The 26646-nt window shown below is 39.5% G+C and overlaps 3 protein-coding genes across 3 annotated transcripts; all 3 read left to right on the top strand.

The window, feature by feature from the left end:
* The first annotated feature begins 15189 nt into the window (after positions 1-15189).
* Positions 15190-16086, top strand: LOC140036338 (uncharacterized). Its single transcript, XM_072077704.1, has one exon. The coding sequence runs from the start codon at positions 15190-15192 to the stop codon at positions 16084-16086; it is 897 nt and encodes a 298-aa protein (XP_071933805.1).
* A 1100-nt stretch (positions 16087-17186) lies between these two features.
* Positions 17187-17807, top strand: LOC140036337 (uncharacterized). Its single transcript, XM_072077703.1, has one exon. The coding sequence runs from the start codon at positions 17187-17189 to the stop codon at positions 17805-17807; it is 621 nt and encodes a 206-aa protein (XP_071933804.1).
* Positions 17808-17813: 6 nt separating this feature from the next.
* Positions 17814-20445, top strand: LOC113729151 (uncharacterized). The gene is made up of 5 exons (XM_027253476.1): positions 17814-18569; positions 18687-18814; positions 19018-19060; positions 19117-19959; positions 20116-20445. The coding sequence occupies exons 1-5, from the start codon at positions 17814-17816 to the stop codon at positions 20443-20445; spliced, it is 2100 nt and encodes a 699-aa protein (XP_027109277.1).
* Positions 20446-26646: the final 6201 nt, after the last annotated feature.

The following is a 26646-nucleotide window of genomic DNA, read 5'->3' as shown; positions in this document are numbered from 1 at the left end:
AGATTCCCCAAGAACAGGCACCCATGGATTGTCAATTTCCTCGACCAAGTTCTTGCTGGCTCGATTCAATTAACTCCCCATGAGGTTGAGCTCAGATTTAACAGGAAGGTCGTTGGATACACTTCCAAATGACATTATAACAGGCGCAGGTAACAGATTCAAGTATATACAGGAAACAAGTCACACAGGCCAGAGAACGAGTGTGATAAAGTACATCCTCGCCTCCATTTTTATCAAAATAATGTTTGGCGCAAACAGTCACAAATCAAGTATTTCAAGTATTCAGATATTCCACATAACAGGTAGCAGGTAGTGGAACACTCACCAGTTAAAGCAAGCATACTTCAAAAGTTTCAACCAAAGTAGGGCTCTAATCACCAAGAAACCCTAGAATAACCAAGGTAAACAATTATGGTTCCCATAGCCACAAATCCAGTAAATAAAATGCACAAATGAGGCTCGACTACAATTCGTAGATCTCGCCAAATAACTACTAATGCAAGGGTGCAAAACATGATTTTGGGAACGAAAAGGTAACATGAAGACCTAGGACTTGAACAACCCCAAAAGCCCTTCTTATAAATATCCCAAACCAAACCAAACTCGAAGAAATCCAACATTCCCAAAATTTGGACAGCATATCCCCTACATTTCCTTACTTTTCCATCCTACAATCAACACTAATTCATCTCAAATCAACCACATACAAATCATAGACTATAAAACACACCTTTCGGTACAATAACCACAACTGAAGCTACACTTATCGGATTGAAATGAATCTTATGGCGTTTCGAAGCCAAGACATATACCTACATTTCTTATGAAGGCCTCCAAAGATAAATCATGCATTTTCAGGGTCAAAAATTGAAATCTCCACAAAAACAGAAAACTGTCTGGGAAACAGGGCTTTGGGTAGTCAAGGGTTTTTCGGTCATTTCACATGTTACAGTGCTCAGATCGAACTGAAATTTTGTAGACAACTAGTTAACACCATTTTATACAACTGTTATGTTTTAACCTAAGCCTGATTCGGCCTCTAACATGCACAAATAAAGCTGGTCAGAATAGGGCAGATTGGAAACCCTATAACTGAAATTTTCCGTACAAACTGAAATTTTTGCGCAAACAAGCACAACTAACATATGAAAGCTTCATTTTACACCATATCAAGTCATCATTCCATGGCCAACCAATAATTATCATATGAGGGCAGAAAATTCACCAAGAAATCTGAAATTTAGCTAACTCTTCCTCAAACTATAAAATCTTCCATAAAATAGCATATTTGGCCACTAAAACCCACTAATTTGACATTAGCAAGAACAAAGAGGAAGTTTCCAAGCAAGGTACCTTGACACTTCAAGAAAGATGATAGCTTAGGGTTTCCTTTCACAAATCCCTCCACTATAAGCTTTAATCCTCCTTAGTAAGCAACTTGGATGGAATAATTTGATAATTCAACGGTTGAAACTCAAGATTTGAGCAAGAATTGAAGTTGAAGTTAAAGAAACTCTCTTGGTTTTCTCCTCACAAAATTCAGCCAAGGCACAAGGAAAATGAAAAAGGTTTGGTCAATTTTTGGTATTTAGTAAAGGTGAAAATTGGTCAAAGTCCAAGTTCCAATAGTTTTGTGACAAATGGTCCTTTAGGGTTTCAATCCTATCCTTTTGTCTACCAATGGTAATTTATCTAGCTAACCTCTAATTGCCTCCTAGCACCTTGTACAGTAATATTCCTTTATACAAAACTTCAATTAATTGACAAAACTTTATCGCACTGAGCGCACTAGCGGGCCCCACATCCATAATACGCTTCAAACTTAATATGAACTAACTTAAATTAGGAAAATGATTTAAAAACTCTACTCACTTATCAAAGCTCTGGAAAATCAATATAATAGGGTATAATGAAGAAAATGCATGCGAGAAAATAAAATAAAATATTATGAAATAAAGAAAATGTACGGGTCCTCACAGGTTGTCATACGTCCATCAATAGCTATGAATTATTGGAGAAGGAAACAAGTTGTGCAAGTGGAGAGCAGCTACTTCTGACCAGAATCCGACCATAATCCGGTCGGATTGTCGGCCTATTACTCCCTTGCCATTCTTAACAATTTTTGTTCAGTCTTCAATGTTGCTCCAATTTTGCCTCAAATTCAACTGAACTTTTCTTGACTATAGAAGCTGAATTAACTTTTCACCAAAACATGAAACTTGTAGCCCTTTGAGTTAGCTTTCCAATGCATCAAGAATCACCTCATTTGGATTTGTGTAGGCAGAGAAATGACTGAAATACCATTCACTGCTCAATGTCTTGTTTCAGCTTCGACCAATAGAAATTGGCTATTGTAATTCGGCCTTTTGACCTGGAAAACCTTCAAACTAGATTTTGAAGTCTTCATAATATTTGTAGATCTATCTCTTATATTCAAAATGGTTCAAGAATCATCTCAATCCGATCATTGTAGCTCAAGTTGCTAAAATACGAAAATGTGTCAAAACTTTCAACTTCCTATTTTCATCCAAATGAAGTATATTTCCAACTCCTATACAAATTATGGACAAAATGCAAGTAAAAAGTGACAAAAACCTCATTTAATCAATTGAGAGCATTTTAAACTAATTATAGCCAGAATGATCCATTTTCTTCCAATAATATAGCCGAGGTGACTAAAAATAGTATAAAATATCATTCAAATATAGCGTAAATTAGTCACTTATCAATTCCCCCACCCTTGAATCATTGCTTGTCCTCAAGCAATCCACACATAATTAACTACAATGATTCAAGTGAAGAAAACATTATATGCACTTTTTCAAATTTAATTCCTCATATCTTGGCAAACAATTGTTATACAATTGTTCAATTTACACTAAATACTTATAATATCAAGTAAAGGAAAGATAATTATACCCTATGTAAGGACCCAAAAATTATCTTTATTTTATTTCATTTCTTTGAGCACATTTTCTTCACTTTACTTTATTACCTTAATTTCCTAGATATTTTTATATGTGAATCAAGTTTTTAAATCATTTTCCTTGTATAAGTTAGTTCATGTTAAGTTTGAAATGCATTATGGAAGTAGGACCTGCTAATGCGGTAAGTGCGATAAATTTTTGAAAACTAGGTGGAGTTTTGTATAAAGGGATATTATATTATAAGGTGCTAAAGGATAATTAGAGGTTAGCTAGATAGTTTAGCCTTTGGAAGACAAAGAGATGAGAACAAACCTTAAGGAGACAAGTGTCGCGCAATCTTTGGATTTTTTATTTTGACTAAAACTTTTCTTAACCTTTACTAAAATCAAATTTTGACCAAAATTCTTCCTTTTTCTCCTAGCTATGGCCGAACCTCCTTGGAGAAGAAAAGGAGAGAAATAAACTCCATTTCCAACCTAGAAACTCTTGCTTGAATCTTGAGATTTCACCATAAGTTTGCAATCCAATCCATAGGAAGTAACTTTAAAGAAGGAAGAAGACCTTGGGTGGAGGAATTTGGGAAAAAAAAAAGCTTTGGTTGCACTTCTTCATAAGATTGAAGGTAATCATGGCTTGAAACCATTTCTTCTCTTTTAATACTTGCATATGAGTAGATTAGGGCTTGATTTTGGTAGTTTATATGGAAAATTTCATGGTTTAAGTTGTGATTCACAAATTTCAGCTTTTGGTGAAAATTTTTAGCCTTGATATGATGGTTTAAGTTTGGCCATGGTCTATTACCCTTGCCATGTGATTTTTCCAGCTTTTACATGCTTCTTTGGCTTTATAATAGAAATTTCCAGCTTGTGATTATGAATTTCAGCCTAGGGTTTCCATTTTTCCAGCTTTATTATGGTAGTTCTTGAGCTAGATAATTTGCTATATTTGGAGGATTTTGTGGCTCTAAACAAGTGTATTGATAGCTTTTGACTTGTGGTTGTGATTGAGGTTAAATTGAGATGAAATTTGGTGTTGATTTTGGATGGAGAAGTAAAGAAAACAAGGGGAAGTGCTGCTGAAAATTTTTTGCAGGAAACCTTGAGCAGTCTTGGGAAATATGTTATATCATGGTGTAGAAAAATTCAAATTGAATTCTACTTATTGCGTTTGAAACTAGATTCAGAGTACTTTCTACCGTGAAAATTTCAGATTTTTTCTCAATTCCTATGAATATCTGTGATTTTTCAAACTTGACTGAATTTCCCCACCTGTTCTGTCTTTCTACTGGATGAAGCAACAACTTGAGGTTGGAATTTGATTGGCTTGTGAACAGAATCTTACAAAGGTGTCTTCTGGGAAATTGTAACCCTTTGAGTCTATTTTCCAATGGTATAAGGTTAATAAATTTTGGACTTAGGAAGCTTGAGTTATGATTTTTCAAATAGTGCCGCACAAAACTGGAGAAAATTATGTTTTCTAAACTTGTTCTTACTTTCATTTCCAACTTTAAGTTGGAGTTGTTAAACCATTTTGAGCTTGGTTTTATGAGTGGAATTGAGGTTTACATGAAAGGAAATAAGTTTCTTCAAATCATTTTAGGTCGGATGATTTCCAACTTTGTATTTTGAAAGTCTTTTTCTAATTTTTCAAATGTTTGATTATAATCAATGCTCTTGTGCTCCAAATGACTTTTGCAACGTTGATTTAGTAAGCACATGAGATTTTTCCTCGATTGCAACAAGAAAATATTATTTTGATAGGTTATACGGGTATAAAACTTGTAAATTGATGTATTTTCTAAATGAAGTTTTGAAACCTCAATTTCTTCATGTAATTTGGCTTTGTATTGCTAGTCTTTTAATATAGTATATGATCACAGGACTCGAGAGAGTTCAAGAGGACGAACCAGGGTTAAAGTGAAGGGTTGCAATTGATTGGTGAGTGTTCCAGCTGCGTGTTACATGCTCACTGTTGCTAGAAATTGCTAGGTATTTGATTTATCGTCTCATAGGCAAGTATGTACTTTATTGCACTTGACCTAGCTCGGCTAAACTTTTGATATTTTGTTAAAATAGGTACTGGCCGTTTTGTTACAACTAAAATGTGGCCAGAATCCGGCCACTTTCTGGCTGGGTTTCAGACCAGATTTTCAGCCGGATTTGATGTGACAGCCCCACCTCCCCCTAGGGCGTACCCCAGGGTTCGGCGGACCGCCTGCCCAGCTCTCGCCGGGACTCAGTCGTTCACTAAAGTCCTCAATTAAATTACAAGATATATCTCAAATATTACATCAAATTCTCCAATAATTACATGTCATAAGCGAAGCGGAAACAATCCCCCAAACTATACATAAAATGATTCCAAATCCAAACTGTACAAGATATATGCCATCCAGTCACATGAATAAGTACTACAAGCCTTCCTTCGCCACGAGCCCTGTGGAGGGGAATAAAATATTTTTGGGGTGAGCTAAAAGCTCAGTGAGTAACCAATAAAATCAGTAATCAAATATATTTCACAATAATGCATTTCGATGATGTCATGATTCCAAGATCAAATGTACGTATTTTTGCTCTGGTGAGCCAGTGAAATCATTGCACTTAAACATCCAACGCTCAAATAGATCAGATAACAGATAAACAGGAATGAGGAGCCATCGTGCTCCAAATAACTAGTAAACAGATAGTGGAGACGTTGGATCTAAGTACACGAATTCCCAAGAACTCATTTGAGCCAAATCATGTTATGGACTCACATGCGCGCACACATGATATGCAATTGAGTAACAATGCAAGAAAACATTCAAAAGTAACTTTGCAATAGTTTTGGAGATCACTCACCTCCACGGCTTAGGAACCATCCATCATATATCATTGCCTTGCCCAAATCCAAGCCCTTCAACTCAAACTCAAAGCAATCAAATGCTTTCAAAGATCGGACAGCATATCCCCTTAATTTCCTTACTTTTCCATCCTACAAGCAACACCATTTCATCTCAAATCAATCACATACACATCATAGACTATCAAATACACCTTTCGGCACAATATCCATAACTGAAGATACGCTTATCGGATTGAAACGAATCTTATGGAGTTTTGAAGCCAAGACATAACCCTACATTTCTTATGAAGACCTCCAAAGCCAAATCATGCATTTTCAGGGTCAAAAATGGAAAACTCCACGAAAACAGAAATCTGGGCGCGAAACAAGCTCATGGGAGCCAAGGGTATTTCAGTCATTTCATATTCTACAGTACTATGATTAACCTGAAATTTTGTAGGCAACTAGTTAACACCATTTTATACAACTTTCATGTTTTAACCTAAGCCTGATTCAGCCTCTAACATGCCCAAATAAATCCGGTCAGAACAGCGCAGATTCAAAACCCTAATCTGGAATTTCCGCATAAAACCGAAATTTTCCGCAAACAATCGTAACTAACATATACAAGCTTCATTTTACACCATTACCAGCCATCATACCATGATTAAACCATAATCATCATATAAAATCAGAAAAATCTCCAAAAAAATCAGAAATTTAACTAACTTCACTTTAATCCATGAAATCTTCCATAAAATCACCTCTTAAGCCAACACAAGTCACTACTAAACCATTATTAAGAACAAAGAAAGGATTGCTAGACATGATACCTTGAAATCTCAAGAAAGGTGATGGCTTAGTCCTTTCCCTTCTCTAATCATTCCACCACTACCTTCAATCTTCCTAAGCAAGTGACTTTTATGGAGGAATTTGGAAATTTAACGGTTGGTTTGTGAGATCAAGGCAAGAAATGGAAGAAACAAGTTGAGAGCTTTCTTTTCTTTTCTTGTTGAGAGGGCTGGCCAAAGGAGCAAAAAATGAAGAAATAAATTGGCCAACATTAGCTTTAAGAAAGTAAAAATATCTTGGTCAAAAGTCCAAGGATGAATGGAATGGTGACACTTGTCACCTTTAAGCTTAAAGCTTATCTTTTTGTCTCTCTAATACTAATCCATGTAGGTAACTTCTAATTATCTCTTAGCACCTTATAAAATAATATCACTTAATACAAACCTCCAACAAGTTGTCAAAAATATATTGCATTTACCGCACTAGCGGGTCCCACGTCCAAAATACACTTCAAAATTAACGTGGACTAAATCCTATCAAGAAAATGATTTGAAAACTATATTCACTTATAAAAATGTATAGAAAATTAATATATTGAAGAAAGGCATAAAATTATAGACAAGGAAACAAAATAATGTCTCGAAAATATATAAAAATTTTCGGGTTCTCACACTCATTCTTTCGGGGCGTCACATTTGAGGCAGTGAGCATAAAAATTTTTAAGTTCTCCCTGTCAATCCGGCCAATATCTGGCCGGATTTACTGCCAAAATATCTGATTTCTGCAGTTTCCCTTCAGTTTTCTTGTTTGATCAGGTTTTCGCACCCATCCGATTTTCAACTGTTTAGACTTGAAATACTTGAAATGCTTGAAACATGATATGCTGAGCTTATTTGTGATTTGAACCTGTTTAGGCGAGTGTGCTCTTATGAACACTCAATTGACCTAACTTGACTAAATACTTGATATCTCATTCACGCATGAACAAGTAACTTGATGTGTGTGTGACCTATATATTGACATGAAATACTTGGAATACTTGAGAACGTGAATTGCTGGACATTACTTGTGACTTAATCACGGCTAGGCGAGTGTGTCCTTATTCGCACTCGACCTCCATAAACTTGAATCAATTGATCCTGTGTGTGGACTTGCATATTTATGTACATGATTGTAGACCGGCTGCATTTCTCTTGTGGCGGTTGAATAGTTGACCGGCTACATTTCTCTTGTAGTGGTTGAACTAGGTCTTGGACCTTATCCGAGACGTCGGGTAAGTGGAATCTAGGGTTACTCATGCGTATGCGTGAGGACCCGTAAAATTTTCTTATTTTATATTATTTTATTTTATTTCTTTGCTTGTATTTTCTTCACTACACTATACTATATTAATTGCCAGAGATTTTTATAAGTGAATATAGTTTTTAAATCAATTTTTCTGGTATAAGTTAGTTCATGTTAATTTTGAAGAGTATTATGGACGTGGGACCCGCTAGTGCGGTAATGTGATAAAATTTTGTCGATTAGGTGAAGTTTTGCATAAAGGAATATCATTTTATGAGGTGTTAAGGGATGGTTAGAGGTTAGCTAGATTGTTTAACTATTGGAAGACAAGAGGATAAGATTAAAACCCTAGGACGCCATTTGTCACGAAACCATTGCAAGTTGGACTTTGACCGACCTTTCTTCACCTTTACTCAAAATCAATTTTTGACCAAAAATCTCTTCATTTTCTTGTCTTGCTTGGCCGAAAAATTGAGGGAGAGAAAGGGAGAGAAACTTCATCTTGCACTTCAATTTCCAAGCTCAATCTTGAGTTTCAACCAACCAAATTGCAAACCACTCCATCAAAGTTGCTTACTAAGGAGGATTAAAGGTCTTGGTGGAGTTATTTTGGAGGAAAAAGTACTAAGCTACCATTTTTCTTGAGGTTACAAGGTAATTTTTCCTAGAAATCCCTCTTTACTTCTAATAATAGCATACTTGTGGTTTAGGGTTGCAAAATAGGTAGTTTTATGAGAAATATGATGGCTTGAAGTGGTGTTATGCAAATTTTCAGTTTTATTGGTGAATTTTCTGCCCATATATGATGCTTTATGATTGGCCTTGGTTTGATAACTTTACCATGCGTAATATTGAGATTTTATGTGGTAGTTTAACTTGATTAAAGGAATTTCCAGGTTATGTGCCTAAATTTCAACTTTAGGGTTTCTAATTTGAGCATGATTAGGGTTAGTTTTGGGGCTACTAATTGGTTGTATTTGAAGGGTATTGTGGCCCTAATTAAGTGTGTCTAATAGCTTATGATTTGTATGTGCAATTTTGGCTGAATTGAGATGTGATTTGGTGATGATTGTAGGAGGGAAAAGTAAAGAAATCTAGGGGAAATGCTGTCCAATTTTAGGGCTACTTTATTCCTTCAAGTTTGAGTTGATTTGGGGTGGAAATAAAGGGCTTTGGGATTGTTCGTGTCTTTAGGACCAACTATTACCTTTTCACTCCGAAGCCACATTTTTGGTTTGCATTAGTAGTTTATTTGGATAGGTACATGACTCGTAATCGAGTCTTACTTGTGAACTCCATTCACTAGGTTATGGATGTGAAAACCATAATTGTTTTTCCTTGTTTATTCTTAGGACGAGTCGGTGATCAAAGGCATACTTGGGAAGAAAAATTTTGAAGTCCTTTTTCTTGACTGGTGAGTGTACCACTAGCATGACTTGTTGCTTACTTGATTACCTGTACCTACAATTCGTGACTTGAATGACTGTAATATCTGTTTATTCTGGACGAGACGAGGATGTACTTTATCACACTCGCCTCTCTTGCTTATTTGACTGTTTACTGTATAAACTTGAATCTGTTACCTGTGCTTGATATGATGTCGTTTGGAGGCTTGTATCCAACGACATTCCTGTTAAATCTGAGCTCAACCTCATGGGTAGTTAATTGAATCAAGCCAGCAAGGGGCTTGGTCGAGAAAAATTGGCAAACCATGGGGGCCTGTTTCTTAGGAATCTTTGAGTATTGGAGACTCTTGATTCCTAGTATACTCGAGTATTATCACCTCTGTTCCTGTTGAGGCGTTCGGGCCCGGTAAGGGGTATGTTTGGTGGACGGAGTTTGTTGTAAAGTGGTGCTCTACTGGACTGGCTACTTTACTTGAAAGTTGATGGAGTGTCAACTACTACATGATCAAGTTCTGGTGAAGCAATGGGAATTCAGCTCTTGAGAGCCATCTGTATCCTTCCTATTTGAGATGTTTACTCATTTCCTTATTTGATGTGTATATTTGACTGATTAAAAGTAAAGCTCCATGATTCTTGACTGCTTGTACTTTTGGTACCTCATTGGGCGAAAGCTAATTCCCGTTACCTTTGTTTTCCTTATAGGTGTCAAAATTTTTGGGAACTATGATTTTGAAGATAAGAGTTGAGCTAGTTATAGATATTTTGTTCACACTCCTCTGTAACCGAAACCCTAACTGTATTTGTATAAGTATGGATATTATGTCTTGTACTTCAAGTAATTTGTTGAAGACTTCAATGTATATATAAGTGTATTTTATCATGTATCTTAAGTGTATTTGTTTGAGTTTGTACATCCCTTTGGCTTTGGTGAACTTTTCCGGAACCCGTTGGGAAATCGGGCATGAGTGAAGCTTGGACGAAAAAACAAAGTTTTGGCGGGAAGTTTCCTTGAGAATCCAGCCGTATATCTGGCCAAATCTTGGCCGGATACCTGGCCGGATTGACAGGGGATATTGAACATCCCCGTTTTGAGCTACTACCTTGAATCCGGCCAGAAATTCGGCCAGAAAGTGGTCGGATTCTGACGTGGCAATGGTCCTTTTCATTTTTCGTTGGAACGTTTAATTGAAGTTTTATGGCTCCGTTCATGTTTTCGGATTAGTAGTCTCCGATTGTTTGTTTTCTTATGGTTCCATTGCGCGTTATGCAGGGTTTATATGTGAGTTAGCTCTGTAGTCCTGGCAAGAGTTGGGCAGACGGTCCGCCAAACCCTTGCGTACGCCCTAGAGGGAGATGGGGCTATCACAATAGGTCAGTAACGGCTGAACTGAGCCCTCGTTGGACTTCTTGCTTTAGACCAACCTCAGAGCGGTCGGGTAAGCTGGGTAATCTTGGGTAAAGGACAAGTTCCTAACCTGTTTACTCTTGACTGGAATTCATCACTTGAACACTGATATTACTGAATACGGAGCGTTAAGTCAACTAACGTCTCCAATTATTACTGCGTGAACGTTGGATAACAGCCAACGACTCCACTCCTGAATACTAAATACTTGGGGCTATAAGCCAGATCCTGAATTCCTGAATATTTGGGACCATAATCCAACCCAGGGTTAGTTGGTCAAATCAAGCCTGCAAGGGCTTGGTCGAGTAGATCGACGAACCTTGGGTACTTCTTTGACGTTCAGGCCCGGTAGGGGAATGTTTGGTGGACGGAAGTTGGTGTAAAGTGGTGATCTATAGACATTAAAATTTGTGGTCGACGGAGAGTCAACAGACCTTGATCAAGCTGCAGGGGAACTTGCTCCTGAGAGCAATCGATATCCTTTGCCATGAATGTGTTTTTTATTGTACACTTTTGCATGATGTATCTGGCTATTTGCTTAACTATATACTGGGTCATGATCTATTTGAGTTTTGACTTATTTCTTGATATCCGGTGTATGGTCTTGCCTGTTATATTACCTGGCTATTTTCTTGGAATCTCACTGGACTTTTATCTCATTCCATACAAATTTATTTTCCTTACAGGGATGAGAACATGAGAGGTTGATTTGAGAAAGGCCTAGATTTCATCTAAATTCGTTAGTCGCTCACGCGAGCACTTCATAGATGTTTAGCCAGCTTGTTTGGTCTATTTTTTTTTCAAGTTTGACTCCTTGGTTGTAATTGATACCGCTTTTATTATTGAGAGTATTATTTGTAAATTTCATGATGTGTGACTGAGTCCTGACGAGAGTTGGACAGGCGGTTCACCAAACTCTTGGGTACACCCTAGGGGAAGGTGGGGCTGTCACATCCTAAATTCAACAAGTTAAACTTAATCTCTCACCCTAACTGTCACGACCCATTTTTTAAATGAAAAAATAAACTCATGGGTTACGAGTTTATAAAATAAATTTTGATTAATTTTGAGTAAAATGAGTTTTTGATTTGTTAGAAAACAAAGAAAATGGGCCTAAATGGGACTTTAAAAATACGACGATTTTGACCCAAAATAATAGTTTAAAAAGGGTTTTTAATGAAAAATAGGAGTCGCCACTTGGTATTGAGTTAAGGTGTACTAAGTCACCTAAAATGAATTTTTAAAGAAAAAGTAGAAAAAACCCTTTTTAAACAACTCTAGGTCTTCGAAAATCAGAGAAAAGTGTTCGAGAGTCACGTTTGAAGAAAGGGAAGGCAAGGATAAAATCCAAGGCACCCCTTCAACCTAGCCAAGGCTAGTTGTGTGATTTAGTCAAAAATTTTCTTATTTTAACTTAAGAATTTATTGCATTTGGATGTCACTATATGGATGCAAAAACCTAACCCTAGGAAGATATCAGGGGATCGGAATATCACTTCAAAGTTTAATTGATGCAAATCACATTAATTGTGATGCCCAAGTTGACTCTTTGAAGAGGTCATGAATATGCAAAATATGAGACTCGAAGGAAAGAAAAGAAAATAATAATTATACAAGTATACATGACTTAAAGGAATGCATCATAACGGGTGCAGGGGCTAAAAATTCGTGACTTTAATTTTTCCTTTAATAGAGGGAATACGAGCGTGCTAAGGCTAGAAAGCCATACTCGTCCATATTCCATATTCGAGGGGTAATTTCCCTAATCTAATCAAGCAAAATGTACTAACTTAGTTCTAATTCTTAAATGGAATGCAAGTCTAATGTCATGTTTCCACGCATAGGGGTAAGGGATATACATATAGGGGAAATATGCAAAATGATAAAACCCTAAAAAGTAGAGAATATGCATGAAAATGTAGTCATTGCCACACAAACATGATCTAGCGCGTGGATGGTCCCTAAGGGTCTAGCATTGGACTAGCACATGTTTATAAGTTCTCACTAGCATTGGACTAGTGAAAAATTTGAAAGGAGGGCCACAACTAGCGTTGGACTAGTGTGGTGACGTCATGCATTTATTACAATCAAATAAATCATGTAAAACATAATAAAGCAAATAAACACGTAAATCACATAAAACACATAGCACATAAGTATAATATCTAGATGCAAGACCCTAAGAAAGCGAGTAACACGTAAACACACGAGCATGCAAAACACACAAAGCAAAATAAACAAAGTCCTAACTATTACATTTGGGGCCGTAACTACAATCTAAAAAAGGAAAGAATGAAATGAAATGAAATGAAATAATAACCTAACTATTACAATTTGGCATTTAAATGCCTCTCAAATAACTAAAAATTAAATTAAAATAAATATACAAAATTAAAAACAAATGAAATGAGCAAATAAATAGATGAGATAACAAAAACAAGCATGCAATCACACACGTAAAGTAACATAGGAGCACATAGGATCAAGTGAAATCAAAGTAAAGTGTAGAGTATACCTCCCTTGAATTGGTGACCTAATGAAATGAAGTTTCCCTTATTTCCCCTCCAAAACAATAAAAAGGTCAAGACATCACTTTAATTAACAAGTAATCACAAGAAAATGAAAATAAACATGAAATTGAATCAATTAAATCATGCAAACAACCTACATTTAAGAAATTAAAACAAGCAGGGACTTAATTGTAAAAATTAACAAAGTTTTGGGGGTTAAAGTATATTATCACAAAGATTCGGGGTCAAAATTTTAAAAATAAAGTTTAGGGACCTATTTGCAATTAAATAAGGGACCTAATTGAAAGAAATCAAAGTTTTTAGGGCCTTAGTATAATTATATAAAAACATAGGGACTGTTATGCAAATTTTGTGACCAGATTCTTAGCCAAATAGGCCATTGGGCCATCTTCTTATTTTTCGGGCCGAAAAACTTCTTAACCCAGCCGAAACCCAAAGGAAAGGAGCAGGCCAGGTGTATCCTTTTTTAGCAAAGCAACTTATTCGGATTATATGGGCTTTTGTTCCCAAGCCCAAACTACAAACCCAGAAAACAAACAACCAAAACCCAATCAAAAATAGACAAACCCACCATCAAAACCCAATTAAATTAAACCTAATCCAATTCTCATCTAATTTTATTAAGCCCAACAAGATAATAAAATAAAAAAAATTATTAGAACCTAATTATACCATAAAATCTCAGACTTAATCTACCCAACAGCTCACCGAAAATATAAAGGGAGGATTAAAACCTAAGAGGGCCAAATTAATTCGATTTTTCTAGATTTTGGGCCACAGTGAAAATTAAAAAAATTGAAGGGTTTAAATAGAATTTCCAAAAAATGTTCAGGCAACTCAGTCGAAGCCTTCATCTTCTTCGCTGGTCTCTGTGTTTCCATTAAACATATCAAGCCATCCAAAAGGTTATTATACCATCACGGAGGGAAAACCGATTCTAAAGACTAAATGACAAGAAAGGAAAGAACAATTAGATCTTCACATACATAAAATGCAAATAAGCAGCCAAAAAATAGAAGGAAAAGGAAGTAGAAGATTTCGTAAGCTGCCTCTGAAATGCCTACAAAAAATTTTCCAGATTGTTTTCTTTGGCTCAAGCTCTCGCAGAGGCCTTTTATCAAACAGGTTGGGCGCATCAACAAAATTGAACCGGTTTCATGGATTTGCACAATAGCAAGTCTAAAAAAATTACAGCAATCGAACCAACTCTCTTACAGACAAGACCAAAAACATCAGAAAGAAATGGGAAATGTTTACTAAACAAAAAGGAGAGAAGCAAACAGGTCATCAAAACAGAAATTTTTGTAAGAATTGCCGTTGCCATATCATGAAGGGAAGAACCAGAACCTTGTTTGAAACATAACCCATATGAACATCATCCTCATTGTACCGCAACAAAATGCAAGTGAACAGCAAAAAAAAAGGAATTAGAAGAAATCACAAACTATTTCTCTCAAAATTCTGGATACACTCGAGGGCCTCAATCAAGCTTTGGACTGATAAGGAGCTCTCCTCACACACACGGACACACAAGATTCATCAATTTTGCTGCCTTGATTCAAAGTTTTCTTTTAGACCTTGATTCAAAAAGGTTATGTGCACGAATATATTTTAACAGATCCCCCGAAACCTCACTATAGCCAACCCAAAAAAAATCGCCACAACCCAACTATAACTATCTTGTAATCAACACATAAACATCAGAAACACAGAAAGAAAAAGGAAGTGGCAAAGAAACATTTTTGCTAAGAAACATTTTTTGTTAGGTTCAATGTTTGAATTATGTACCAGGCAATTAGGTATGAAAAAGATGTGGCAAAGGGTGGGAAGGTAAAATAAAAACAAAAAATGAAGAAATACAAACAATCATGTTAAATCTACATAAAAGGAGTTCTGACTTCTAAGCAACCCCTTGAGGTACATGCTTAACCATCATCAACAGACACAGGAAAAAATGCTTTGGAGGGTTTCCGTGTCTAGCAAACTAGGGTTTCTAATCTAGGGATACGGTGGCCTTGGCCATGGCGGCCCCTTGGCCAACGGCCTCAACCCCGTCCCATACTCTTCATGGGGCGACAAAATCCTTTGCAGACGTCACAGCTGGAGGTGAGGCAGTGGCTGTCCCAGAGCTCGGCTCTCTTGGGTCTCATAGGGGCGAACCTGCCCTGATAATCTCCAGACAAGAGCTGACAGCACTGGCTGTGCCTTTTCGTAATGCTCTCATTGGCCGCTTTGCCTTGAGGAGGCCGCCAATGGAGAGTATTCGCAAGTTCTTCGTTTCGTTGGGTCTCAAAGGTGAGGTTTCGGTTGGCTTGCTCGATGCAAAACATGTGCTCATCAGACCTTCGCTGGAGGAGGATTACTCTAGGTTATTCATCCGTCGTATGTGGTTCTTCCAGAATTCTCCGATGGCGATCTCTAAGTGGTCGATGGATTTCAAGGCAGATCAGGACTACTCCATTGCCCCGGTTTGGGTGACTCTTCCAGGCCTGCCCTTACCGTTCTTTGACAAGAGATCCCTGCTAAAGCTGGGCTCTTTACTGGGTAGACCACTACAATTGGATGCGGCGACTCTGCAGTTGAGGAGGCTGTCGGTAGTGCAGATGTTGGTTGAGATCGATGTGTCGACTAGCCCGGTAAAACGGGTCTGGATAGGTGATGCAGATTGCGGTCAGTGGCAGCCAGTTGAGTATGAAGCTTGGCCCTCCTTTTGTGGTTTCTGCAGGAAGTTGGGCCACACGGAGTCGGGATGCTATAAGAAGTTCCCTGAGCTTCTACCTAGCAAGGTCAAGGAGCCTGCAAAGGCCCTTGCGCGTCCTCGGGTGGAAAAGGGTTCTGCTCAGTCAGCTGGGGCTGTTGTACCGCCAATGCGAGATAAGAAATTTGGGAGTGGGGCAAACACTCCTGCCTGGGATTGAGATATGGGTGCTGAAGCAGGTGTTCGGCGAGCCTGCAATGCAGATGCATGCGGCTGAAGTGAAGTCTGCCTCCTGCCCGTTAGCTGAGAACGTAAACCAGCCATCGCAGGCGGGGTAGGGGGAAATCTGGCACCAAAGTGCATAAGTGGGAGCTGCGGGGAACAGTCTGGTAGTGGGCATGGCTACGGACACCTTGGAGCAGGTGGTCATCCCGTTGGGTGACTTGGAAGATCGGCATGCATAGGATTTAGTCCTCTCTAATTCGTTTGGAATCTTGGGCGATATGGAGGTTGAACCAGAGGTTGGGGTGGATAACGACAAAGAAGGTGGGAGCCGCTCTTTGGGTGTTTCGCCAATCTCTTTCCCACGTGCTAAACCACTGAGGAGAACTTTCTTGGCCTCCGCGGTCGCGGCAAACGACCCTTCTGCCCAGGACCTCCGAGAATCCCACAGTTTATTAGAGCACCGTCTCCAGAGGCTCTCGGTCGACGACCAAGTCCCACCCAGGGGTGTCATTGACTCTACGGATATGGAACTTCTGAATAGGTTATTTAGGAGGTCAGGACAACCGGTTAACTACAATAAAAAACTTACATTGCTATTATCTCAAGCTAAGTCCTCTCATTCTTCTAATGATCAATCAGATTAATTTTCTGGTTTGGAACGTGCGCGGTATTGTACGCAAGGATTCTCAATGATACCTTCAACGTTTGTGTGTACAACATCATATTCAGTTACTGGTTCTCATAGAGCCTATGACGGATGGTGAGCAATTAGGAGCTCTAGGCTGCTTCTTGCGGTTTACCAAGGCTGAGGCCGTGTTAGGTGGGAAAATCTGGTTGTTTTGGAGTGACAATTTGGTGCTTCATTTCCAAGAACGCGGCGACCAGTTGGTACACATGGAGATTGGATGGTTGGGTTTTATTTTGCAGTTTTCAGCGGTTTACGCGAAATGCACAAGGGTGGGGAGGCGTCGTTTATGAAAGGCCATGGAGGCTGTCGCTGCTTAGTGCCATGGTCCTTGGATGGTGGCTGGTGAATTCAACATTATTTCCAACGCCAATGAGCGGTTAGGGGGTGCCCCGCCCAACCCGGCCAATATGGAAGAGTTTAATGAGGTAATGTTCAATTGTGCCCTTTCGAATGTCGATTTTGATGGGGCACAGTTCACTTGGACTAATGGTACGGTTTGGCAGCGTTTGGATAGAGCCCTCACCAATGTTGCATGGAACGAGGTATTTGGGTGCTCTAAGGTCTCTCACCTTTCGCGCGGTCGTTCCGACCATGCCCCACTGCTGATTCAGTATGGTGATGTTACCGCTACCGCCCCCTCTTTTCGATTTTTGAATGTATGGAGGAATCACTCAGAGTTCTTGCCAGTCGTTAGGAAAGTGTGGCAGACACCGGTGAGTGCCACAGGCATGAGGCGCTTTTTCTTTAAGTTGTGCAATACCAAGGCTAAGCTTCGCCAATGGAATCGGGATTCCTTTGGTTACATATCCCAAACAATTAGGGACGCTGAGGACTTTCTCCAGCCGCGAGAATTGGAATATGACAATGCACGGGATGAGATCACGAAGGCTCGATTGGGGGAGGCTAGAGCGGCTCACACCCACGCCCTAGCAATTGAGTGTGACTACTGGCGACAGAAAGCTTCAATCAAATGGATTCAGTCGGGGGACGGAAATACCAAGTTTTTTCACTCGGTGGTTCGGAAATAGAGGAGTATGAATTTCATCTCCCGCGTTAAGGATGCTGCGGGTCAATGGATTGAGAATATAGAGGGTATTAAGGCTTCGGTGACCAATTTTTTTACCACTTTGTTTTGCTCCGATCGCGAAGGGAGGGAGACACCACAGGTGGACTTTGCGGTCCCAAAACTGAACCAGTTGGAGAATTCGGAGCTACACAAATTGCCCACCATGGAGGAGTTAAAGGAGGTCATCTTCTCTATGTCCCAGGACAGTGCGCCTGGCCCTGATGGCTTTAGTGCAGGTTTCTATCAAGCAAGCTGGGTGATAATTTGTGAGGATCTACTAGATGCGGTTTTGGAATTTTTTGAGGGTGGACAACAGCCGCGGGGGTGTACGAGCACGTCCATAGTTCTTATCCCAAAGGTAGTGGGTGCCTCGCAATGGAAAGAGTTTAGATCGATAAGCCTTTGTAATTTTAGCTCGAAGTTGATTTCCAAAATTTTGGCAAACCGTATCAATCGGCTGCTCCCCAGGTTGGTCTCCGACTGGCAGACGGGGTTTGTGCCAGGCAGGGAAATAGTAGACAATATTTTGCTGGCGCAAGAGTTAGTGCTGGATCTAGATCGACGGCTGAAGCACTCGAACCTTATTCTCAAATTGGATATGGAAAAGACGTACGACAGAGTTGAGTGGAGCTTTCTTCTTTTCATGCTACGCCAGTTTGGCTTCAATGAGGGAAACGTTAATTTAATTTTTCAATCCTTCTCGAACAACTGGTTCTCGATTTTGGTAAATGGCTCTCTGGCGGGCTACTTCAAGTCTTCCAGGAAGGGGATCCTTTATCACCGGCCTTATTTATTCTAGTGGTAGAATTCTTGGGTCGGGGGTTAAAGTGTCTTTTTTCAGCGTGAAGAGAGTAGATATTACGTGTCGGTCGGGAATCGGGTTCCTTATCTTGCATTTGCCGATGACATCCTGATCTTTGCCAGGTGCTCTGAGGACTGCCTGGATGGGCACTCTGCCCTATTTCGTAGGTAACAGGCCTTTTCGGGCCAACGGGTTAATGCTAGCAAAGTTCGTTCATCATTTCAAATCGAGCTTCGGAGGATCAGACGCAGTTCGTGACGACGAAGCTCCAATTCCAATAGCAGGCACTCTCGTTTAACTACTTAGGTGTGCCATTCTCGAGGGGGCGAGCTACCTGTTGTTTATTGATGGCCTTGTGGCAAGGATGCAGGATCGGCTGTTTCACTGGAGCTCGCGGTTACTCTCCTCGGGAGGTAAGTTGATCCTACTCCATCATGTGCTATCCTCCATGCCAATGTATCTATTGCAGGTGTTGTGTCCCCCAAAGGCTGTGGTTCAAAAATTGGAGAGAATTTGTAATTCTTTTTTGTGGGACAAACCAGGAGGGGTGAAAGGTATTCAGTGGAGGTCATGGGATAGGTTCTGCTATCCGGTTGACGAAGGAGGGTTGGGATTTCGTTCGTTCGTAGATATGAGCAGGGCCTTTGCTTGTAAGCTATGGTGGAAGCTACGGAAGAGAGATTCCATTTGGGTTGAATTTATGCACTTTAAGTATATAAGGGGGGTGCATCCCATGGTGGCCCAGGTTAATAGACCGCCGCTACCCTGGCGACAGTTGGACAAGGTTCGGTCGATCGTCGAGAGCAAAATTCGATGGTATTTGGGTAGGGGGTTCGTGGACTTTTGGTTTGATCATTGGTTATCCGATCGGTCTCTTGCTGAGATGGCGGCAGTCTCTGATCCTCCCCATATGCTACTGGCGGAGTTCTACGGAGATAAGGGGTGGAGTCGGGACATGCTAAATAATTGGTTGCCGACCCACTTGGTTCAGCAAGTCCTACAAGTTCAGTTGTTCCCCGATCAGGACGATTTGATGGTTTGGGGGGACTCGTCATCGGGTTCTTTTTCACTCAAAACAGCTTGGGCAGCAGTCCGACGGAGACGGAACATGTCGATAGTGGATCAACGACTTTGGAATGCAACTATTCCGTTGAAGATTTCCTTTTTTGTTTGGAAGGTGCTAAGGGGCATAGTCCCAGTCGACTTAGTTTTGCAGAATCGAGGTATTAATCTAGCCTCTTGCTGCTCGTGCTGCTCGGCCCAGGGGGAATCTTTGTTACATCTTTTCCTTGATGGCCCGGTTGCTGCACAGGTATGGACTCACTTCAAGAGGAGGTTTGGGATGTTGGCCTCTAATTCCAATTCGGTTTCGGCGATGTGCTTGACTTGGTTTTATTCTTCATCGTGCGTTAAGTGGGACCATATTATGGTGATGCTTCTTTGCTTAATTTTGTGGTTTCTATGGAAGGGTCGGAACAAAGCAAGGTTTGAAGGGTTGCCCTTTGATGCTCGAGGGGTCATTGATATGGTGGAGAGCTTTGCGGTACAACTAGGACGGGCGAAGGTTTTTAAGGTGGCTCACTTCAGAGGGGATTCGGATGATCCATGGAGAGCCCTGGCTACCTCGTGTTGTACACATGTTCATTACTTGGCAGTTGCATGGCATCGTCCACCTTTCCAGGTCGTGAAGCTGAATACTGACGCGAGTGTCTGTCATGGCCGGGGAGCCAGGGGGGCTTGCTCCGTGACCATGAGGGCAAGCTCATCTTTGCATTCTATAAGGATTTCGGGGAGGTAGATGTCCTAACAGCGGAGAGTTTGGCGTTGCTCCATGGCCTCCGCTTGTGCAGGGAGGAATTCAGGGGAAGGCTATTGTGACAGCCCCACCTCCCCCTAAGGCGAACCAGAGGGTTCGGCGGACCGCCTGCCCAACTCTCGCCGGGACTCAGTCGTTCACTACATTACTCAATTAAAATCGGAATAAAACCACAAGAATAAATAGGACAATGATCCAAAACTTAAAGCGGAATTTATATACATTGCTATCCCAAAAGGGAGTATCAATATCGGATATACAAAGGTTCTCAATCCTTCATACGTCCAGCCCATGCCAAGCACTAAGGCGAGAACCAAAACAAAAGAAACAAAAGAACTATACTGGCTAGTCTATATCGAGCTCACTTCCTTGCTCGCCTTCCCCTGTTAAGGAAAACAAACTAAAGGGGTGAGCTAAAAGCTCAGTGAGGTTCCGAACACATATTCAACAACAAAGCCAATTCATTAACCATCGGTAATCAATAATTCAAGAAACATTTACAATGAAAAGCGATAATAACACATACATTAAAAGGATACGGGCTCACAGGGAGCCATTTGTTCGTTCGTTCGTTCGTTCTCCTGTCATTCCCCTTATTCCTCCAATCATTTGAAAATGCATTTTTGTAAGTAAAACCCTCGTTCGATCGTTCATTTCATTCACCCCCTCCTGGACGTTGGCCAGGCTCCACCAACCTACAAGGTAATACTCGAGTATAACAACGTTCACACCCAGGGTCACCATATCGCCCGACCGAGTCCGCTTCTGGCTCGAGTCGATCGGTAACGAAGGGCAGGGCCCAGTTCAGCCAAAAGGCTTACATCATGCACAACTAATGTATCAATCATTAAATCGTTGAAAATTTCACGTTTCATTTAGGTCGAGCGCGATAAAGTACACGCTCGCCTAGAAAATTCGTTTTGGAAACACTTAACACCTTATCAAACAATAACAAGTCATGAAGTCAAGGAGAATATAACAAACAAGGAACACTCACCTATGTACGCAAAACAACGTGCAAAATATTCTTCCGGATATTATCCTTAGCCACCGAGAAAACCTAAGATTAAACGAGAAAGAATATTACAGCTCATCTAGCACAAACAATTATGTGAAATCAAAGAAACTCAACAATTGATGAGTAGAACGTATAAAAAGATTTTAAAGTGAAACGAGGACATTTGGACCCGTGGACAAGAATAATTAGGGTTTCGTAGACCAAACATAAAACTGAACTAAAGACAAGTCAGAATCTAACTAGATAGGCTAAGAAATACTGTTTTCGGAATCGTTTATATGGTTCAAAATCATCTCATATTCAAGTAAATATTATACATTAAAGGTCTTAATGAAATTCATGAAAAAACAAGAAGGTCAAAATACCTAAGAAAACCCTAAACCACTCCTCTTTATTTAGGTAAGAGTAAGTACACATTTGGATTTTCCAATTGAAGAAGGATCATGTTTTAAGATGGAAAACGGTCATAGTATTTGCCAAACGAAAAATATACAAGTTCAAATAGAAACTTAGCCCTCGAGCGAAAATTTGGGCAGCACGCCCTTTGTATTTACCTATTTCCCAGCCATTTATGGCTTCACTATTTTCCTCAATCAATCCCAACATTACACACAATATAAATAGCCACTCAATAGGCTCAATGTCATATGATTACCAAATCAAGCTAGGACATGTGCGGAAATGACATTTAGGTTGGAAAACAAAAGGCAGATTTGCTGTTGCTTAGCGGAACTAACACAACTGAAGCGACACTAGTCGAATTGAGGTGAAATTTACACCGTTTCGAAGCTAAGAGAAAGGAATACAATGTTGAAGAAGGCCACTCAGTCCATTTTGCAATGTATCTAGGTCGAATTTACCAAAACAGCCCCAGATTTTCCAATTTGAAGTTTACTGTGGCAGTCCTGATTCATTCAGTCATATCTCAGCATATACAACCCCAATTCAAGTGATTCCAAAGCCATTTGAAAGCTAAGATAAAGGCTATAAGTCTTAAGAAGACCTCGATAATCAAATCAGTAGTATTCCTGGTCAAAACAACCAATTACAGAAGCTGATTAGCATGTTCGGATAGAAACAGGGCAGCAGGGGTATTTCGGTCTTTTCACAGGATACGTTACTCCGATTGAGCTGAAATTTTACAGGATACTATAAAACATCATTCTATACAACTTTCATGTTTTGTGATAAGGCCAATTCGGCCTCTAACTAGGTGTAACAGTACCGGCCAGAATTGGGGAAAAATGAAACCCTAATCTGGAATTTTCCGCACAAGGTGGAAATTTTCCGCAATTAGCTACAATTTACGCACAATAGCTTCATTCTAAGCTATCCCAAGTCATCATTCATGGCCACACAATATTAAACATATGAAAACAGAAAAATTCAAGAATAAATATAAAAGTCACCAATCTCAACTAAAAGTCATGAAATCTTTCACCAAATCACATCTTTGACTAACACAAGCTACCAATTTAACATTAGCAAGACCAAAGAATGAACTCCTTAGCTACTCACCTTGCAACTCAAGAGAAGAGCCAACTAAGCACCTTTGTTTCTCAAACCACTTCACCAACTACCTCAAGACCACTTAGCTAAGGGATTTTATGGAGTGATTTGAAGTTTTATCGGTTTGATTTGAAGATTGGAGCAAGATTATGAAGTAGGAAGTTGGAGGATTTTTTTCTTTTCTTGAGCAAGAGATTTGGCCAAAACACAAGAAAAATGAGAGAAAATTGAGTCAAAATTGATTTTAGGAAAGTTAAGAAGGTCTTGGTCAAATCCAACATCCAATGGGTTTGTGACACTTGGCACCTTGCTTGCTTAAGCTTATCTCTTTGTCTCTCTAATACTAATCTATATAGGTAACTTCTAATTATCTCTTAGCACCTAGTACATTAATCCCGGTATACAAAACTTAACCTAATTGGCCGAATTTTATCAACTTACCGCACTAGTGGGTCCCACAACCGGTATACGCTCTTAATTTCTCAAAAACTAATTAATACTAGAAAAATAATTCTAGAACTATATTTACTCATAAAATTATCTAGGAAATTTTTCTAATAAAGAAAATGCAGAATAACATGCAATTAATTAACATAAAACCTAGAAAATAAGAAAATGTACGGGTTCTCACAGCTATTGGTAGAAGTGGACTCAAATTCCCTTGTGTCTCTGGTTAATTCAGGGGGTTTGGCGAAATGGCCTTTGTGTAATTTTGTTTGACAAATCCGGGATATGCTTATGTCCTTCTCGGCTTCGGTATGTCACATCTTCAGGGAGGCGAACTGTCCGGCTGATGCGCTAGCGGGGTCTAAATTGGGGAGGGAATGGGTCACGTCATCCTCTGCTAGCCTTCCAGGGCCAGTAAGGGCAGCAATTTTGTTAGACTATCGAGCTTGCTCAAATATTCGAGTTCAGCGTTTCCGGGAGTAGTCTTGTGAGAACCTTGAAAATATATATATATATATATATATATATATATATATATATATACATGTTGCAACTGCATTTTAGACTTTTAATAAATTTTATTATTAGTTGTTCTTAAATAAGTATGTAAAAATAATTTCTAGATTACAAATAATTTAATTGTGCAAAATATTAAATTATTTGATTTTTGCCAAGTTAAATTAATATTTCTTGATGTAGATTATTTTATTGCTTTAATATTAATTCTTTGAATTCCGATAGCTAATATTAAGTGTTAATAATGTTAAGTGTCAACGAGAACCTAGAATTAAGACGAAATCGATTTTAGGTCAAAACCCTTTATAATTTCACTTAGGACGTTAAAATCTCAATAATTGAATTTTTGGCGAGATTAGTATACTAGTAGGCTATCAAATTTCATTTGGGGTAAAATTTTGGAATTTGATTACGAGTGAGGACTTAAGTGGAAGGTCGGACAAGATGTTAGAAGACCAAATTAGCCTTCCTCCATCTCAAATTAACCATGCAGCCATGGAACCTCCTTGGGTAAGCTTCAAATCCAAGCATTTCCATCTTGCCGGTTCCATTCTCCACATCAACACTCAACCTTCCATCTTTGCCAACTCACCCCCACTACACACACTCCACTACATCAGCTTCAATTCACCACAACACTCCATTTCCATTTCCTTCTCCTGCCGTGAACCGAGAGTGAAGTGAGAGAGAGAGGGAGCCGAGCTCTTGATTTTCTTTCCTTTCTCTCTGTCCGTAAGCTAGAAAAAAAAAGAGAGATCTGCCGTTCTTCCTTCATTTCATCCGTGAGCTAGTGAAAAGGACCGAGAGCCAACACTTCTACCATTCCGTTTGTAAGCTTGAGCAAGGGAGAGAGAGTCGGTGAGCTGCATTTCTGAACTGTCCGAGAGAGAGAGAGAGAGAGAGAGAGAGAGAGAGAGAGAGGTAGTGTGCGAGCTATCTGTCTTCATCTCCTCCATCACTGCCGAGCTGTTCATTTCCTTCCTCATCTTCAACCAATTGTGATCAACCCAACAACCAACACCACAGCCTGCCCAAACTGAGCTCAGCCAGCTATACCCGAGTTCCTTAGCAAGCCGAGAGGAGAGAAAAAAATTGCAGCTGCTTGTCGCGTGTGTTGAGTTTCAAGTTAAGGTAAATTCTGGACTTAGACTAGTTAATTATAGGTAGATGATGTTGTTATGAGCATGCATGTGATGGTTGTGCAGTTGGATGATGAATTAAGTCACAAGAAATCTGATTATGAAGAGGATGGGAATTGCCGAGAGCTTGAGCTGGGAAATGCAGCTTTAATTTGTTAATTTGAGGTGATCTGAGCCTAGATGTGTGTTTAGCCAAATAAAAACTGGATGATTAAGCTTTGCATGAGGTTAATCAGCCTTGATTTAGCAAGAAAATCAAAGTGATACAGAATCTACTTCCATGCAAGCCAACCGAGAAGACTTAGATGAAATTCTGGTTGGTTGGTGACCTTGATGATGTCCGAACCTGGCTTAGGATTAAAACTGATAGTCAATTAATTAATTGGTCATGCATGTTGCTGATTGAGCCGTGGATGAGAGAAAAAAAAACTGAATTTCTAGAGTTGCTTGTGAGTTAAGCTGGCCGTGACTTTTGTGAGCCCCAGTCCGCTCTTAAGCTGATGAGGGTTATTCGTTCATCGGTGAGGTGGATTCGGGTTTTTATCGCCCGTCTTTTCTACATTTTTCTTTATTGGAAATTTTTCCCAGATAATTTTCCTGAGTAAATATAGGTTTTAGATGAGTTTTCAAGTATCGGGTAGGTTTTGAAAAATTAAGAACGTATATCGGACGTGGGACCCACTAGTGCGAAAAGTTCGGAAAAAATTCGGCCAATTAGGTTAAGTTCCGGATATTGGGTGAAATTTATCTGGTGTTATGAGATAGGTAGAGGAGGTGATTTGATTGATGTGAGAGGAAAAAGAAAAGATAGGAGTGCATTAATGGAGGTGACAAGTGTCACCATTGTATTGGAAGTAACTTAAGATTTACTATTCATTTTTGTTGACATTTTGACCAATTGGTTAAATATCCTAAAATTAACCAAAATTCATTCATTTCTTACCTTCTTGGTGGCCGGCCCTCTTGAGCTAAAAAGGAAGAGAAAACTCTTCAAAATCTTGGTAACTACCTAGCTCAAATCATCCAACCAAGTGCTTGATCAAGTTTCTACTCCATAAACTCTATCCCTTTGGTGCTAGTGAGTGGTTTAGTGAAGCTGGTTTGAAGAGCTAAGGTGGCCAACATCTCTACCTCTCTTGTTACTAGGTGAGTGGTGTGTGAATTTACTCTTACATCTAATGATGCTTAAGTTATGCTTAGTAGTGGTTAAAGTGATGATATTTGTGCTTTATTTCTTGATTTGAAGTGATTTGGTGAAGTTTTTATATTTTTGAGGAATTTTCTGGTTTAATATGAATGTGTTGTTGTGGTCATCTATGATGGTTGATAATGAGGGGAAAAGACTCTAGTAGGTGTGAATTAGTGATAATTGTAACCAATTTTGGGTTTGGATTGAATTGTGGAAAGTTAGGGTTTTATCACCCCTTATTCTGTCCGGTTTTGGATCATAGGGTTAGAGGCCGAATTGGACTTTGCTTAAAACATGAAAGTTGTAGGTATTGATGTGTTCGAGGTGTCTGTAAAATTTCAGGTCATTTGGAGTAGTGTAGAGTG

This window comes from Coffea arabica, chromosome 2e (genome assembly GCF_036785885.1).
Source record: "Coffea arabica cultivar ET-39 chromosome 2e, Coffea Arabica ET-39 HiFi, whole genome shotgun sequence".
Taxonomy (NCBI): Eukaryota; Viridiplantae; Streptophyta; class Magnoliopsida; order Gentianales; family Rubiaceae; genus Coffea; species Coffea arabica.
This window is presented reverse-complemented; position numbering and strand designations above follow the sequence as displayed.